This window comes from Pleurodeles waltl, chromosome 11 (assembly GCF_031143425.1).
Source record: "Pleurodeles waltl isolate 20211129_DDA chromosome 11, aPleWal1.hap1.20221129, whole genome shotgun sequence".
Classification (NCBI taxonomy): domain Eukaryota; kingdom Metazoa; phylum Chordata; class Amphibia; order Caudata; family Salamandridae; genus Pleurodeles; species Pleurodeles waltl.
In genome coordinates this window covers 917,135,889-917,150,258 of record NC_090450.1, presented here as the reverse complement: position 1 = coordinate 917,150,258, position 14,370 = coordinate 917,135,889, and the positions used below count along the sequence as shown (strand labels likewise).

The following is a 14,370-nucleotide window of genomic DNA, read 5'->3' as shown; positions in this document are numbered from 1 at the left end:
TTTACCTCTATCTGGTTCCTCCTCAGTTCTATTTGAGGAGCCTACTAGTCCTGAATATGAGAATGCCACAGATATGAAAAGTGAAGGATGTGATTCTATAAAGGAAATGAGGAGAGTTTAGCGTAGTCTGGGCTTGTGAGGTTGCTGAAAGCGGTTGCAGGAGTGAGTAGGGTTTTGTCAGCAAAGGTGGTTCTCTGAACACCTGCTGATTTGGAAGGTTCCGCTGGTGCAAAGGAGGAAATTGAAGGAGCGGGATCAGGGAGGCTGAATCTGGAATTGCATCAACAACTATTTATCTTTGGTATTTTGGTTCATCAGTTCATCTTATTGAGGTCCATAAATGGTAGCCGTGAAATGAGGGAACGTTGGGTGGCCTCCAGCCTCCATGATTGCATCCAGATATGAAGTCAGCCAACTGTGGCAACTCCAGATAACCTTTCCACAGCACATAAACAAACATTGATTATGAGGAATCTCATCATGAGATCCAGAGTTCCTAAGAGCTCATTACAGTCCTATCCCTTTTAAACATAATCATAAAGAGCCTGACGTCTTTTAGTAGAGCTTGTGTGGTTTATGCCATTCTCTCTTTGCTCCTTCCTCTCCCCCACAGCTTAACCTCCCTTACAATCTGCCGTCTCTCATTCATGCCACTGTCTCTGTCCCGCTTCCTGTGTCTCCAACACAATTTTTTCAGCCTTTCACACACAATGACAGATGTTAAGGATAGTTGAATTTTTTTCACTCTCCTTATAAACAATAAAAATTATAGCATTTTTTTAAACCTATACTGTTGAAAACAATAAGGCATTATCAGCTGATACATCATCAGCCACTGATGAGGTCCGAAGAGAAACTGTTGTGCAGGATTATGTTCTCAAATCAAGTGATGATTTCAAGTTGAATCATGGTTATTTAGTTGTAAGAAAAAGCTAAATTAGGGGTTGGGGTTTACACACTTCTGCACTCTTTATTGAATCTTTGATTCATTATGTATAGATGAGTAGCTGTAACCTGTTACGTCAGTATTACTTGGAACTGGCCAGGCACTTTGTGAATAACTAAGTTCAAGTCAGGCATGCATTTACTAACCTCGGTTTTGAAAACATGTATGCCGGATCATTAAATACACATGTACATGGTACCTTGTGGCCCCTAGCCTTGATATTACACCTGTTCAGGTTGTTGAAAGCTGCCACTAATGGAAATATTATGACTAAAGTTTTCTTTACTGAAAATCTAACAGCAAAGAAATAACAAGCGAAACACCCAACATGTAAAAAACCTTTACTAGCATATATGAATATAAGGTCAGCATGAAGTCCTGGCATGATCTCACAATACATTAGCCAGTCATAGAACACTGTGAAGCATAACTCTCTTTGCTGAGGAGAAAAAAGCCACTTTATGATCAGAAGATCATCTTTGTAAACTTAATAAAGGAAAAGTCAGAACTACTAAAATTTCACATCCTTCCTCCCTTAATGGTCTAAAGTTGCACAACTGAAAGACAGGAATAAAAAATGTTCATTGAAAATGAAAACATTGCTTGGATACCCTTCCTACAGCCAAAGGACTTGAATCTCCTTACAAACTACAAGAGAGGAATTCTGAATTGTATTGGAGGGAGAGGAAGGAATGGATAGTCTTCTTCTCCTTGTCTTTAATAGATTCCAAACCTCCTTTCATGTTGTGAGGGAGATTTTCATTCTATTACGAAACTGGAGACTCAATTGTGACAGGTTTGAAGCTTTGCCAAGGCATCATAAAAACACACTGAATTGGTTTGTGATAAAAGGTCTTAAATGTAAACACATTCAAACAATCTGCTGCCTTTAACATGTCCTCCAAACATCCACAGAAAAGTTAAACTTTGGAAGGCATGGCTCCTCATGTTGAGTGAGTCCAGAAAAGGCAAACATCAGTGCCTGCCTCAGTCATGATCCATGTGTCCCATTTGGCCAGTGTCAAAGGAGAGACTGGAGCATAAGGTTGTTTAAAAGAAATTAGAAGCTACGAAGGTGTTGGAGGGAGAAACATCAGATGTTTGGCTTCATAGGAATGAAGACATGTAACCACACAAAATATTTTTACAATCTGAGAAAGCAGGATAAAAAACAGAGGTAGACAAAGATTTGGAATGTCTAATAATACAAAAAGTAATAATCTGTGAAGAAAAAGATCTGTTATACACCTGAAGGGCTCTGACATCAGAAACGTTTTTGAATGATCTAAGACAGAGTAATATAGTCAATTTTGCAGATACCTGTTTTCAAGAAAGATGATCATTGTCAGGCCATGACAAAAGTGAATCGAACACCATCTTCACATCCCATAGAGAAGAATATTTCACATTCTGAGGAAGCTTCAGACAAATTGACTTTAAGGCCCTGCAGACCAAGAAATGTTGTTCAATAAATTCCCCTTTAAGCAGAACATGACTAGCTGAAATCTTGCTCTGTGAGAGTTAACTATTCTATAGACCTTCCCTGCATGGAATAAGGATACAAGAACAATTACTACATTTACTGGAGAAGCAGATTTGGGATTAATCAGTTGTCCCACACACCAGCCAACCCAGCCTGACCAGGTATATTTATAACTGGATTTAGTTGAAGGAACCCAGGAGTCATTGGTAACTGACAGTGCTTCCTGCGAAAATCCCTGGACATGCCAAGACAACCTGAAATCCTTTAAGCTAGTAGATCTAATTTACTTTGGAACACTAGGTCATGAGGAGAGCCCTGGGGAGCCTGGAGGAGAACAGGAGTAAATGGTGGTATTCTGTATTCTGAGTATTCTAAGTCTGTTGTGAGTTCTGTAAGTTGAGGGAAGCAGAACTGAGTTGGCCAGAAAGGGGTAACTAAGGCAAGAGATGCCCATTCTCTCCTAACATGCATTAGACTCCTGAGAATCATTGGAAATGGGGGAAAAAGCATAACATTGCAAAGTTCTGCATTGCCGAAGAAATGTGTCTACTGTTTCTGCCTCGGTATTTGGCCTCCAACTATAGAACAGAAATAACTTCCGATTAAGATGGTAGTCAAATAACTCTATTTATCTAAAGAGGAACTCCAAGGTGATAGATCCTCTGTAAAACTTTGGAGTCCAGAGACCAGTCGCTTCTGTCTTGCAGAACCCCAATCTGCCACTGAGTTGAAAATTCACGGAAGATATTCTGCTTGGAACATTGTTCCCCTGGTTAGACAAATGTCCAGATTCTCAGACTAGGTCCGCCGGACCCTTGGATCTCACCCTTTCCAACATGTTTATGTGATACATGGCAGATACGCTGTCCATCTGAAGAAGAATGCAGGGCCAAACTTTTCACCGCAAAGGAATCAGCAAGCAGTTCTGAGTATTTTATGTGTTAGTTTCTGCAACATGCCCCCAATCCTGCATTGCTTGCATCGGATTCTAAAGTGATGTCTGAGGCCTAACCAAAAACGGATTTTCCATTCCAGACTTCCATTTGGAAGAGCCACTACTCCAATTCCTCCCTTGCCTCTGGAGGAAGGGAAATTAATGCTCGGTGAGGGAGGCCCTTGCAAAGGTACAGTACATTTAGATGTTAAAGGTCACAATAATGGAGCTGAGCTGGAAAAATTGCCTGAATAGACGCGGATAAAAGTTCTACAATTGTGGCAAACCTCATGAGAGAAAACCTGTCCATCTTGAGTAGCACCCTTATTTCCTTCTTTATTAGTTTTATCATCTTCTGTGGAAGAAAAGGATTGTCTGTAATGCCCATTGGTGTGATGTAATAAGTATCCAGTTCTGAAGAAAGAGATTGAGTCTGCCACCCAACGTTGTTGAGGAAAAAAGTTCTAAGCATCAATGACCTACTTTTATTTGTTCATAAGCGTTCCCTGATTGATGAAATTTCCCATGAAGAGACCTCCTCTTTGAGGAAAGAAGGGAGTTGATTCTCCTCTGCCGCTGACTCCAGCGGTTTGAGCCCCTGTGTTGGAGGTGGGGACAGCGAGCTCTGTCTCGATCAACCCTTCCAAAAACACAAGGAGTGAATACTTTATGCAGGTCTTGTTGGGGTTTATCCATGGAAGAAAATATCTGAACATAAGAACAGATATCCTTAACAAAAAGGTCACTGCGCTAATGACCACTGGCATCTGGACCCAACTTTTTATCCAACATATGCCAATCTGTAGATCGATTCTTATAAAAAAAGCCTTTATTCATTCCATTGCATTTTCTGCATTGGCATTACCCAATATTCATTTGGCTCTTTTCTGCAACCTCTCAGGAGAGACAAATCAACAGGGGTTTTAGAAGCTGATGGGCCCTCTGATCTCCATTATCTGGGTGATCAGGTCCAAAATGTCCAGCAGATGTCCTTTCAAACCATAAGGGTCTTGTCAATTCCTGTCTTCGGGTCCTCTCCTTCTTGGATGAAAAAGCTACAGTAGTAGATAAGCATCTGGTGTCACCACCGATTTATGAAGAATAACATATTTTTTGGGCATGCTGCTATAAGTTTGTTCCTGTTCGATGTATCCAACGGTCTCCTAATCCAACGGACTATGAATTGGGACATTGATAGAGAAGGAGCCCGCAATCCTGACCTGGGATGAAATATCACCTTTGGGTCAAAATAAAGGAATCCTAGAGTCTAAAATTACCCCACTAAGGCTCAGCCTTTTTAAAATGAACAGATACATCTAAACAGAGAGAAACCTCCTGATCTCCTGTGACTTCCTAACTGAATCTGAGAGGAATGAAAGGGGTGTTGCAACAGTGTTGCATAATACCTTCAGAGAAATGCACATGCCTGAAGCAGATCAAGGAGGCCTGAAGTCTTGAAATGATGACAGAAAGTCTTGTATGCTCACTAAACTTAAGTGCTTTTACACAGCAGGCAAATCATATAAATTAAAACACCAATTAAGGACACATACAGTATTAGTAATGCACAACAAAGAGAAAAAAACAAGCTTTGTACTCATCTGCTAGAGCTGCCAGAAAAGAGGCTTTTGCTTGCCCATAGAGAGGATTATGCTCCACAGCGTGCAATGATTGGTTAATGTATTATGAGGTCAAACAGGACAGCAGTGCTGACCTTCTGTTTATAAATGCTTGTAAATTTTTTCACCCATGTTTGGTGTTTCACTTGTTTTTTCTTTGCGTAGAGAGTCTTAGTGCTAGATTATGAGTCTGGAGACTCGCGGTGGAGGTCAGACCACCATGGCTGTGGTGGTCCCACCAAAGACCACTGTCTCCACCAGGATCTCTGATCCCGATAAGATGTCGGTGGTCGTGGTTGCAATCAGCCTCGGCGACGCTGAAGTCAGCACTGCTGTCCTGATTACAACTATGTTCTCTACCAGCCTTTTCAGGGCCGTTGATCTGCCATGAAACGTCTGGCAGAGAACAAGTGCAGGGGCCCCCCTCCCCATCACCGTTGGAATGTGCACTGTTTGCTGTGCAGATAGTTCCCATTCGAGAGTGCTAGGGGGGCCCCCTGTTTGAAGGCATTGGACTCTGCTCAATGTGAAGTGGAGTCCAATGCCGCGCACGTTTTCCATTGGACTGACCGGTGGAAATCTTGGTTTCTGCTGGTCAGCTCAGTGGAAAACTTGTAGTGGGGACGGTGGAAAGGCAGCCAGCTCCATGGCGGTCTCCTCACCACAGGTCTGGCGGTCGGGTTCTTCTCAGGCACGTAGTAAAGTGTGTATGTATATATATATATATATATATATATATATATATATATATGCCGAAAAGATTCTCGATGCTTGCCTGGCTTCTTCCACCTCTCAAGTCGGTGCAGGTCACGGCCACCGGTAGTAGTTATTAAATAACAGAGGAAATGGCACTCTTCACAGGCATTCAAAAAGACCCCACTCCACAGTTTTCAGTTGAAAAACAGAATTTAATGGCAACACGTTTTGATCAAACGATCTTCCTCATGGCCTCATTGCCCTTTTCCTATAAGGCTGCCAGGCAGCACTCAAACCACAAGTGTCTTGTGGGAAGATCTGGAGCACTGGCTGAGCACAGGCCTTTTATATATAATGCACCACATTTATTTTATATCTTGCCTCCGCAATAGTTTTGCTTATGGAACACAGCCTGTCTCAGAGTGAGAGACTGGAAAAATAGGCCATGTATATATAAAATCGGAAAATACTGCTATTGTTTAGTGGAAGGTTAAGGAGTAGTTCTAAAATAAGTCAGCAACAGAAGTTGGGGAGAATACTTGGCCTGTCTCACAGGTAAAGTTCACCCTTTCCTGGAAAAGACTGGTATGAGGAAGACTGAATATAGAGGGAAGCCCTACTTTTGGAATGGGCCCAAATTCTGCAAAAGATGATAAAGATTTGGGGAATTTTAATATTGCAGGCTTGATGACGAAATCAGTAAATTGAGATAAGACTTGCAACATAGTTATCATTTCTCCATTGAAGAGAACTAGACTTGGGCAACATATGGTGTACGCTTTTAAAAAATGCCCACAATGTGTTCAAGCAAAAGTAATTTACTAAATATGAAAGAGTAGACCAATATGTGTATATTTTTCTTTCAGATAATTTTTATCTTTGTATCGCCGCTGAATCCTGGAAATGAAGGTAAAAATAACATGCAAAATGATGGGAGGGGGATATAAAAGTGTTCCATTTGGATGTTATGGTGATGATTAGTTATAAATTAAAGAGGACTGTCAGGTCTTCAAATGAAAGATCAATATATTTGTGGCAACATCAGCCAGCCTAGGCTTTCCTGATACACATTTCTATTTTAAATCGCCCTGAAATGGATACATGCGCATAAAAGTTTGCTGAAAACTGCAAAATGTGTGTGTTTTTAGATTTTCTTTTCCAACACTCTCTGATATAGATGAACATTTTTAGCTTAGTAAATGGGTTGCACTTATGTACCATTTTACACTCGCTACAGTGCAACATGGTTTTTAGTGATGATACATGGTCACACTGTCGAGCATTTTTCACACTACAGGTGCGGACATATCACTTCAATGTTACAAAATTGAGTGCAAATATAATTTCAGATATTTCCTCTCCTGCTTGGAATGTCATGACTTTTCAGTTGTAGGTAATTTCCCACAGTACCATTTTGCATTGGGAAGAGTTACTGCTACTGCAGAATTTCACAATATTTTTTCTGCCCCCGGAAAACGTAATTTCCTTTATGCAAAACCTCTTTACCTAAATCATCACCAAATTTTGAGTAGTCCATCTCCCATGCCCACCCTGGAAAGAAATTGACTCCTGCCCTTAAGTGTTAAAGATTTCTAATTATGTCCAAGGTGGGAAAATGTTAGTATCTGAGATCATTATTCAGATAGCTAAATACTCATGATTCCTGTTACTCATGCATTGGTATACATTATTGTGTTCTGCAATGTGATAATCAAGCTTACATGAAAGCATTGGCCATTGATATAAAATGCTGACTTGCTCCATAGGTTGGACCTCTGGATGGTTGACAGCTACATGTCTTGTTTTTTGTTGTTATTCAAAAGAACACAGTCTTGCAGAAGAAAAATGATTTAATGGGAGTCGGGCCACTTTCTGTTAATTGTTTCTACTGTTGAGTTCTGGAAGGGTGTGATTGACCAGCAGCTGCTGGAAAAGAGATGCCACAGTGAACACAGTTCATAGAAGCAATAGCTTTTACCACCAATTTTGAAGGAATAAAATAACAAGATAGGAATGAGTTTGAATCTCTTATAATCTTCATTTTCACTGTATACTTTGAGCAATGTTCTTGTTCCCTTATTTTCAGAAATGGGAGCCCACTTAATAAAACACGGAGATGGTGTGAAAGACGTTGCTTTTCGCGTGGAGGACTGCGAGTTTCTTGTACAGGTGATGTATATGAACCAAACCTACATAAACAGACTCTGGGCCGTTGTGTAAGGACATTAAATCATCCGCCCAATTTAGAGCGACTGGTCTGATATAAATTTTTCTGTTCTGGACCATCCAGTCAAAAACAGAAACAAATAAAATTACTCAACACCTGGGATAAACAACCACAGTGTCAGGGCCAGTAGTATTTTGTTTTACACAAACAAACTCCTGCTTTAGGAGTTTGTTTTTAAAAAAACAAAAAGGTTTGCTGATTGGCTGCATAAAACTTGACAGCTTCTGAGTAAACTTACATTCCCTTCAATGAGCCGCCGTGGTGGCAGCTTCGTTGAAAGCACAGAGATCTATCTCCACAGGACAAGCGGAGCTCTCTAAATGTGGCAGGCCACCCACCAAACTCTAAATGAAACCCCTATGTTTAATAAAAAGGAAATTGTGCCCAGTCCACTGTGTTGGTCTTTCTTAGTTTATTGTTTTAGCACAGTGTTCTTGGGCTCAACAACCATGTCGAGACATACAGATACCACAAAGTGGCAGTCATCCCTTTGTACTTCTGATTCTAAGGCAGAACCAGAGGCTTCGGATTATGCTTCTCTTTCTATTCTGATACTTTTACAGCAGCCAATCAAAACACACAAACATTTAAACTGCATATCCCATGAGCCCCACAGCCCACTGTCTCATCCAATCAAAGTGGTTGTGTCTCTCTATATATGTCAATATGACCAAAATCCTTCCTCTTTCTTTGCCGCTACAGTGGCTGAGCTAAGTGATATTACTCTGTTATATGGCTGATTATTTGCACGCACATTAGTTAAGTGATACCATGTTTTAAAAACTATTGTTTTTGATAATACAGCGTATTCCAATTCAGGGCTCAGTATCTCACATTGCCTGACGATTTCCAGCATGGAGCAAGAGCGGGGATCTAAGGCGGTCTGACCACTTGGAGCCAGGACACAGTCCTCTTTCTATTGTTGTGCTTGCACATGCACACAAAGCCAGTCTGTAGTCTCCGATTTGCCTCGCACACTGTGCATAGTGTTGTAGAAAGGCTCTTGTCCCCTGTGAATGCGAGACGGGGCGCATAAACATGATTTAAGGCTCTGCCCTAGGAATAAGTGCAGGTGCTTCCCTCCACAATAAATTCATCTGGTTTGGACTGTTTTTTGGGATCTGTCCCTTACTTTTGTATGATATTACACCTGCTTTAAGGCTCATATTCCCCCCAAATCTCTTCCAGGACCTCACTGTAAGATTGGACTAGGGCAACATGGTGCACTACGTTGATGTGGAGGAAGGATATATGGAATATTCGTAAGTGCCTTATGAGTACCAAATAGAAGAGTGGTTGGTGGCGGCACTAGGTAAACATGTGCAGGATTCTGTTAATCAAGCCATAAATAGGGATTTGAGTCCTTTTCCTGCAACCCCTGGTCTGTTTTGGAAGTGGGAGTTTGGGGGAACCCCTGGAGATGCCTTGTAGAGCAATGTTGCGACCAATGTTGTGGGCTTCACCCAAAGATCCTCAGGTTGGGGTACTTCTGCTTATTTGGAAGACATCCTTTCAGAGATTGCTACCTCAGTCCTTCAGGGCCATGAGTATGGGAGCTCTCCACCCCTAGGACCTTCCAGGACCTCTGTGGAGTCAACTCACCAACTTACAACCTTGACTTCTACATCCTCTTCCCCACCTTCTGATTTGGACGTCCCCCAGGGTGATCCTCAGCCTGCGTTGAAACAACCCTGCAAGATGCACCATATCATGGCTTATTTACTGCCGGTAGGTCACAAGAACCTGATGTTTGAACCGGAAAACATTATTCACTCTCGCTGCTCTGAATGGGTGCCCTGTATGGAGGTGGCTCACTATGTGCTGGACAGATTGTACAGGGGCTTTTGGCATGAGGTGCACAACACCCTGAGGTAGAAAACACCTTAGACCATCTTTTCTCGTCAAAGTGGTGGAAAGTGGTGGCCTTAGATCCAACCATGGCAACCTTTCTTAAGAAGTTTGCAAAAGACCTCAACAAAAAGTCTGGAAAGGGCATGGTGTGGGTGCCAAGATAAATTGCTTGACCTTTCCAGACTGCTCGCTAAAATTCTGGAGTTAGCCATTCAGGCAAAGGAAGCTAACTCATAATTAGATCCAGGAGAGATCCTCAAATGGGCCCAAAGAGCAATGTGTCTTCTGGGCAACACTAACTGTGCTATGTCCACAGAGCGTCAAAAATCATTTTTAATGAAGATTGACCCAAAGTTGGTGGAATTGGCCTCTACGGAGACGGACACTATGGCAAATGGATTGTTATTCAGAGACAAATTTGTTAAAGACTTAGGGAAATACATTGACATCTTTTCAGCTTTGAACAAGGCTCAAGAAGATATTCCACAGTGGCCTTTTTACCAGGGCTGGGCACTTTCGAGCCCGAGCACCAGACCGTGGATTCACTCAGGCTTCCATAGGCTACTGTCAGCGAGGAAGAGGTGTTTCTTTCGGACACTCCAACTTCTACCCCTCCTGCCACAGAGGAGGTCATGGCCGTGCCAGGGAGGTGGATATCGGGGTGGTAACAACACCGCTGATTCCACTTATGCAGGTAGGAGTTATTTCAGCCTCCGAGGCTTTGATGGAGGGACGAATACGGTTATACCTGCACAATTGGGGGATGATCACTCAAGACCCATGGGTTTTCAGGGGTTCAGGTTGGAGTTTTTTCCCACCCTTGATCAGGGGAAACATCCAACTCCTCCTCTTTGTCCCCAAGTAGAAAGCAGTTTCAGAGACGAAGAAATCCAAGCACTCTTTTAAAAAAAGGCTATATTGCAGATTGTCCCTCATCCACAGGGCTTTGTCAGTACAATATTTATGGCTCAAGAAAAGGAACGCGGTTTTCATCTAGTCCTAAACCTCAAGCAGTTCAATTTGTGGATAGTGTATCGCAATTTCAAGATGTAAGACACACATCTGCTTTCTGACCTTTTGCAAGAGGGAGATTGGATGGTCCAATTGAACCTCAAAGACGCTTATTTAACAGTCCCTATCTTTTTCCCCCCATCAGAGATTTCTCCAATTTCAGTGGCGACAGCTGTGGTACGAGTTAACCTCCATGGCATTTGGTCTGTCCTCGGCTCCTTGGTGTTTCATCAAGTTACTTTGGCCAGTGGTCCAATATCTTCGAGAGCAGGGAGTGAGGTTGATTATTTATCTAGACGATATTCTAGTCATGGCACAGAACAGAGACATGGTTCTTCTTTACTTTTCTTCTCCAGGATCTGGGATTCTTCATCAATTCAAAGAAGTCGGGTATGACTGCTGCAGAGACTCTAGAATTCTTGGGTTTTCAAATAGATTTGGTCAAAACCCAACTCCTGTTACAGTTGAAGAAAAGGATGTCTATAAAGAAAGAGACTATATCATTGAGGATTCTGGCTCGCCTTGTAGGTCTAGTAACTTCCTCCAGTCAATCAATATTTCCGGGTCCCCTGCATTATTGGGCCCTTCAGAGACTGAAAATATTGCATCTTCAGAAGGGATTATTTTATGCGGAGCAAATAGTGTTATCGGAAGAAGCCAGGACAGAGATGACCTGGTGGTTGGACCACATGGATGCCTGGAATGGCAAAGCAATTTTCGCTTCAGTTCTGGAGGTGATAATAGAATCCGATGCCAGCCGATGGGGTAAGATGTGGCCCAGTGGGGATGGGGGCAGGTGGTCCCCGGATGAGGTTAGAGGACGAGGATTATCCCACCCTGGGTATTGAAATATCATTAAAATGGGAATTGGTTATTTGACATGTTGTTATTATTTGGGATGTTTTTCATGGCATAGTTTTTTTTTCTATGATGCGTTATATATTGCTATAAATGCATCCCATTTTCCTACACATAATTGACTGAACTATCTTCAAGCGATGGCTATTACTTTAATGTTTGCCTTTCAGGTACGGATGCAAAATCGACTTGAAGTTGATGGTTGTGTTGCTAGTGGTTGATCACCTGTTGGATGCCGTTCATCCTGTGGAATGGAGGTGTTGTTTCCATTGCAGTTCGTGTTGGACTCAGGTTTTGAGTTCTTGTGTGGTTGTTCACAAAGAAAGAGGAAGGACGTTGGACATATCGACATACATAGGGAGACATGGCACCCTTGATTGGATGAGACAGTGGGCTGTGGGGCTCATGGGATATGCAGTTTAAAGTTTTGTGTGTTTTGATTGGCTGCTGTAAAAGTATCAGTAAAGTAAGAGAAGCATAAGCCTCGCCTCTGTGTCCTTAATAGAATTGAAAATTCTTAACACTTTAGCTTGAAAACTTTTACTCAGCCACACGTTCTGTTGAAAATACATTTTTTGACTTTCCTATTTTTTTGGGCCATTATCATCAGATCTTCACCAAATTTGGCACTTGTCTAACATAATCAACCAAGGTCTGACACACCTAATTCCATGCACTCCTGTGCAGAGAAATAAAAGTTAAGTTGGAGGTCAAGAATAATGTGTTTTCCATTTTAGCTTCCATACAAAATGTTCCTCACACCTGAAACCAAAATCCCTGAACTGATTTACTTCATACTTGATGTGAATGTAGAACTGTACCCAGGAAGAATGCTTAGCGAACACTTTGTAATACCTTTTGGAAAGACCTTCTGAAAGGCAAACCCTGTGGAGTGAATATTTCAATCTACCCTAAAAGAAAAACCTACAGTTTGGCGAAATTTGGGAGAAAGAGTGATGAGTCCCACAGATTAAGCAGCAATCATTAGAACAAGTATAAATATCTCCTTATCCACAAAGGTTTACTCAATACTAAGACAAAAAAACATTCATGGAAGGTGAGCAGCACATACAAATGCAATGAAAGATAATTATTTCTAAATCATCCATTCACTTTAAGCCAAAAGCACATGATTTTTAGATACACATTCCCACTGATCCTTTTCATAAACTTTCAATACCAAAAGAAGTTTTTTGCTAAGACCAAAGTTCCAATGTTTAAACATTTGGACATGTCATGTTGTGGTCAGGACCTGTTTATCAAGCTCAAACCCTCAAATGATGTGTGTCACCTTAAAATTTAAGTTAATCTCATGTAACAAAATTAAAGGTGTGCCTACCCCACTGATAGAAATTGCCTTAGCTACAAACATTTAATATAAGTATCCTGGAATTTTACTGATTTTAGGCCACCAGTTGTTTAATGTGTTTTATTGTTATCATATATATATTGATTGTAATGACGGTGCCACCGCGAGTGTGGCGATCTTAAGACCGCCACACTCGTAATGAGGGCCTTAGCATGTTGAGATTACTCTTGGTATTTTCAAGTTTGTGCATATCCATCAAGAGGATCCCAGTTATAAAGGGGATGGGCTGCGCCATTCATTTGCTAATATGTTTGTCAATGTGTGATGAATCTGAGCAAACCTTGGCAGAAGCATGTTTTCTATTGTTATCTCAAAGTTAAAGAGGAGGTCAAAGTATTCATTTCCGTAAAACTTTAATTATAAGTGTTTGATGACTGTATGAAATAAGGCAGGTAGTTAGCAAGTCCCAACCAGTGGAAGTATTGTAGGTTTCATGAAGACACAGGTGGGGGGGGGGGGCAAACATAATTTTGATTTACTAATAACTTTGGCACTGTTTAATTAATTTCACTAAATCTGACATATATCTAGCCTGGTTAGCCTTGCCTTAGTATTTTTAATTTCATGCTGATAACTTTAGGCCTGGCCCTGTTATAAAGGAGTGGTTATTTGCTTTTAACATTGGCACCGTGTGATGAATCTTCACCAAGACTGACTGGGTGTCCTATAGGATGTCAATATCTGTCCCAGTCTATCAAAAGAGGTCAGGGCAATCATTTTCATTTGCTTATAATTTGAGTGCTGTTTGATGAATCTTCATCAAATGTGGCTGGCAGTTAGCAAGTTACTCCCTGTGCAGGTACGTAAGGTTTCGTACAGATGTTGTTTTGCTGTATTTTGTGTTGTCTTTGAAAGATAATTTGTTTCTTAAAGAGTGTAATGCTATTACAAACTCATTGTGTTTGGGTGTGCTGAGGGCATCGGATTAAGACTTGGCACTGATTGGTGTTTATTCATTGGCTACAACCTGTTACAAGGAGAAGTGGTGCAGGTGTAATGCTTCACGTTCATACTGATAATCTTATTTAAGTGAATCCTATTTTTGATTGTCCTGCTTGAAGGTGGGACAGAATATTCGGGGACCGATGGTCTGGACAGGCCAGCAATAGGTCATTCCTCTTGCCCTCTCTTGCAGTTTTCTAGAAAAGAGGTTATGCACCAATGTCCTTGGTGAAAGGGGAGTGCACAAAAGGGTTTAGGTTTCTTCTACAAGACTTCTTTGCTTGTTTACTGTACATGGACACACATTCATGCAATACGGAAAAGCAGGCCTCAGTATAATGATTACTGTTAATTCAGCCTCATTGTGTGTAAGTGATTTGGTTATGCTAACAAGCAAACTTCCAAGTGTGTTGTGAAATCAACTTAAAAAAATA

The 14,370-nt window shown here is 41.3% G+C and overlaps 1 protein-coding gene across 1 annotated transcript in view; it reads left to right on the top strand.

The window, feature by feature from the left end:
* HPD (4-hydroxyphenylpyruvate dioxygenase) overlaps nucleotides 1–14,370 on the top strand; it is a 78,867-nt gene that overhangs the window by 20,064 nt on the left and 44,433 nt on the right. The window contains exons 5-6 of the mRNA XM_069214918.1: nucleotides 6,545–6,587; nucleotides 7,765–7,847. Coding sequence (XP_069071019.1) covers nucleotides 6,545–6,587; nucleotides 7,765–7,847 — 126 coding nt within the window. The remainder of the gene's footprint in view (nucleotides 1–6,544; nucleotides 6,588–7,764; nucleotides 7,848–14,370) is intronic.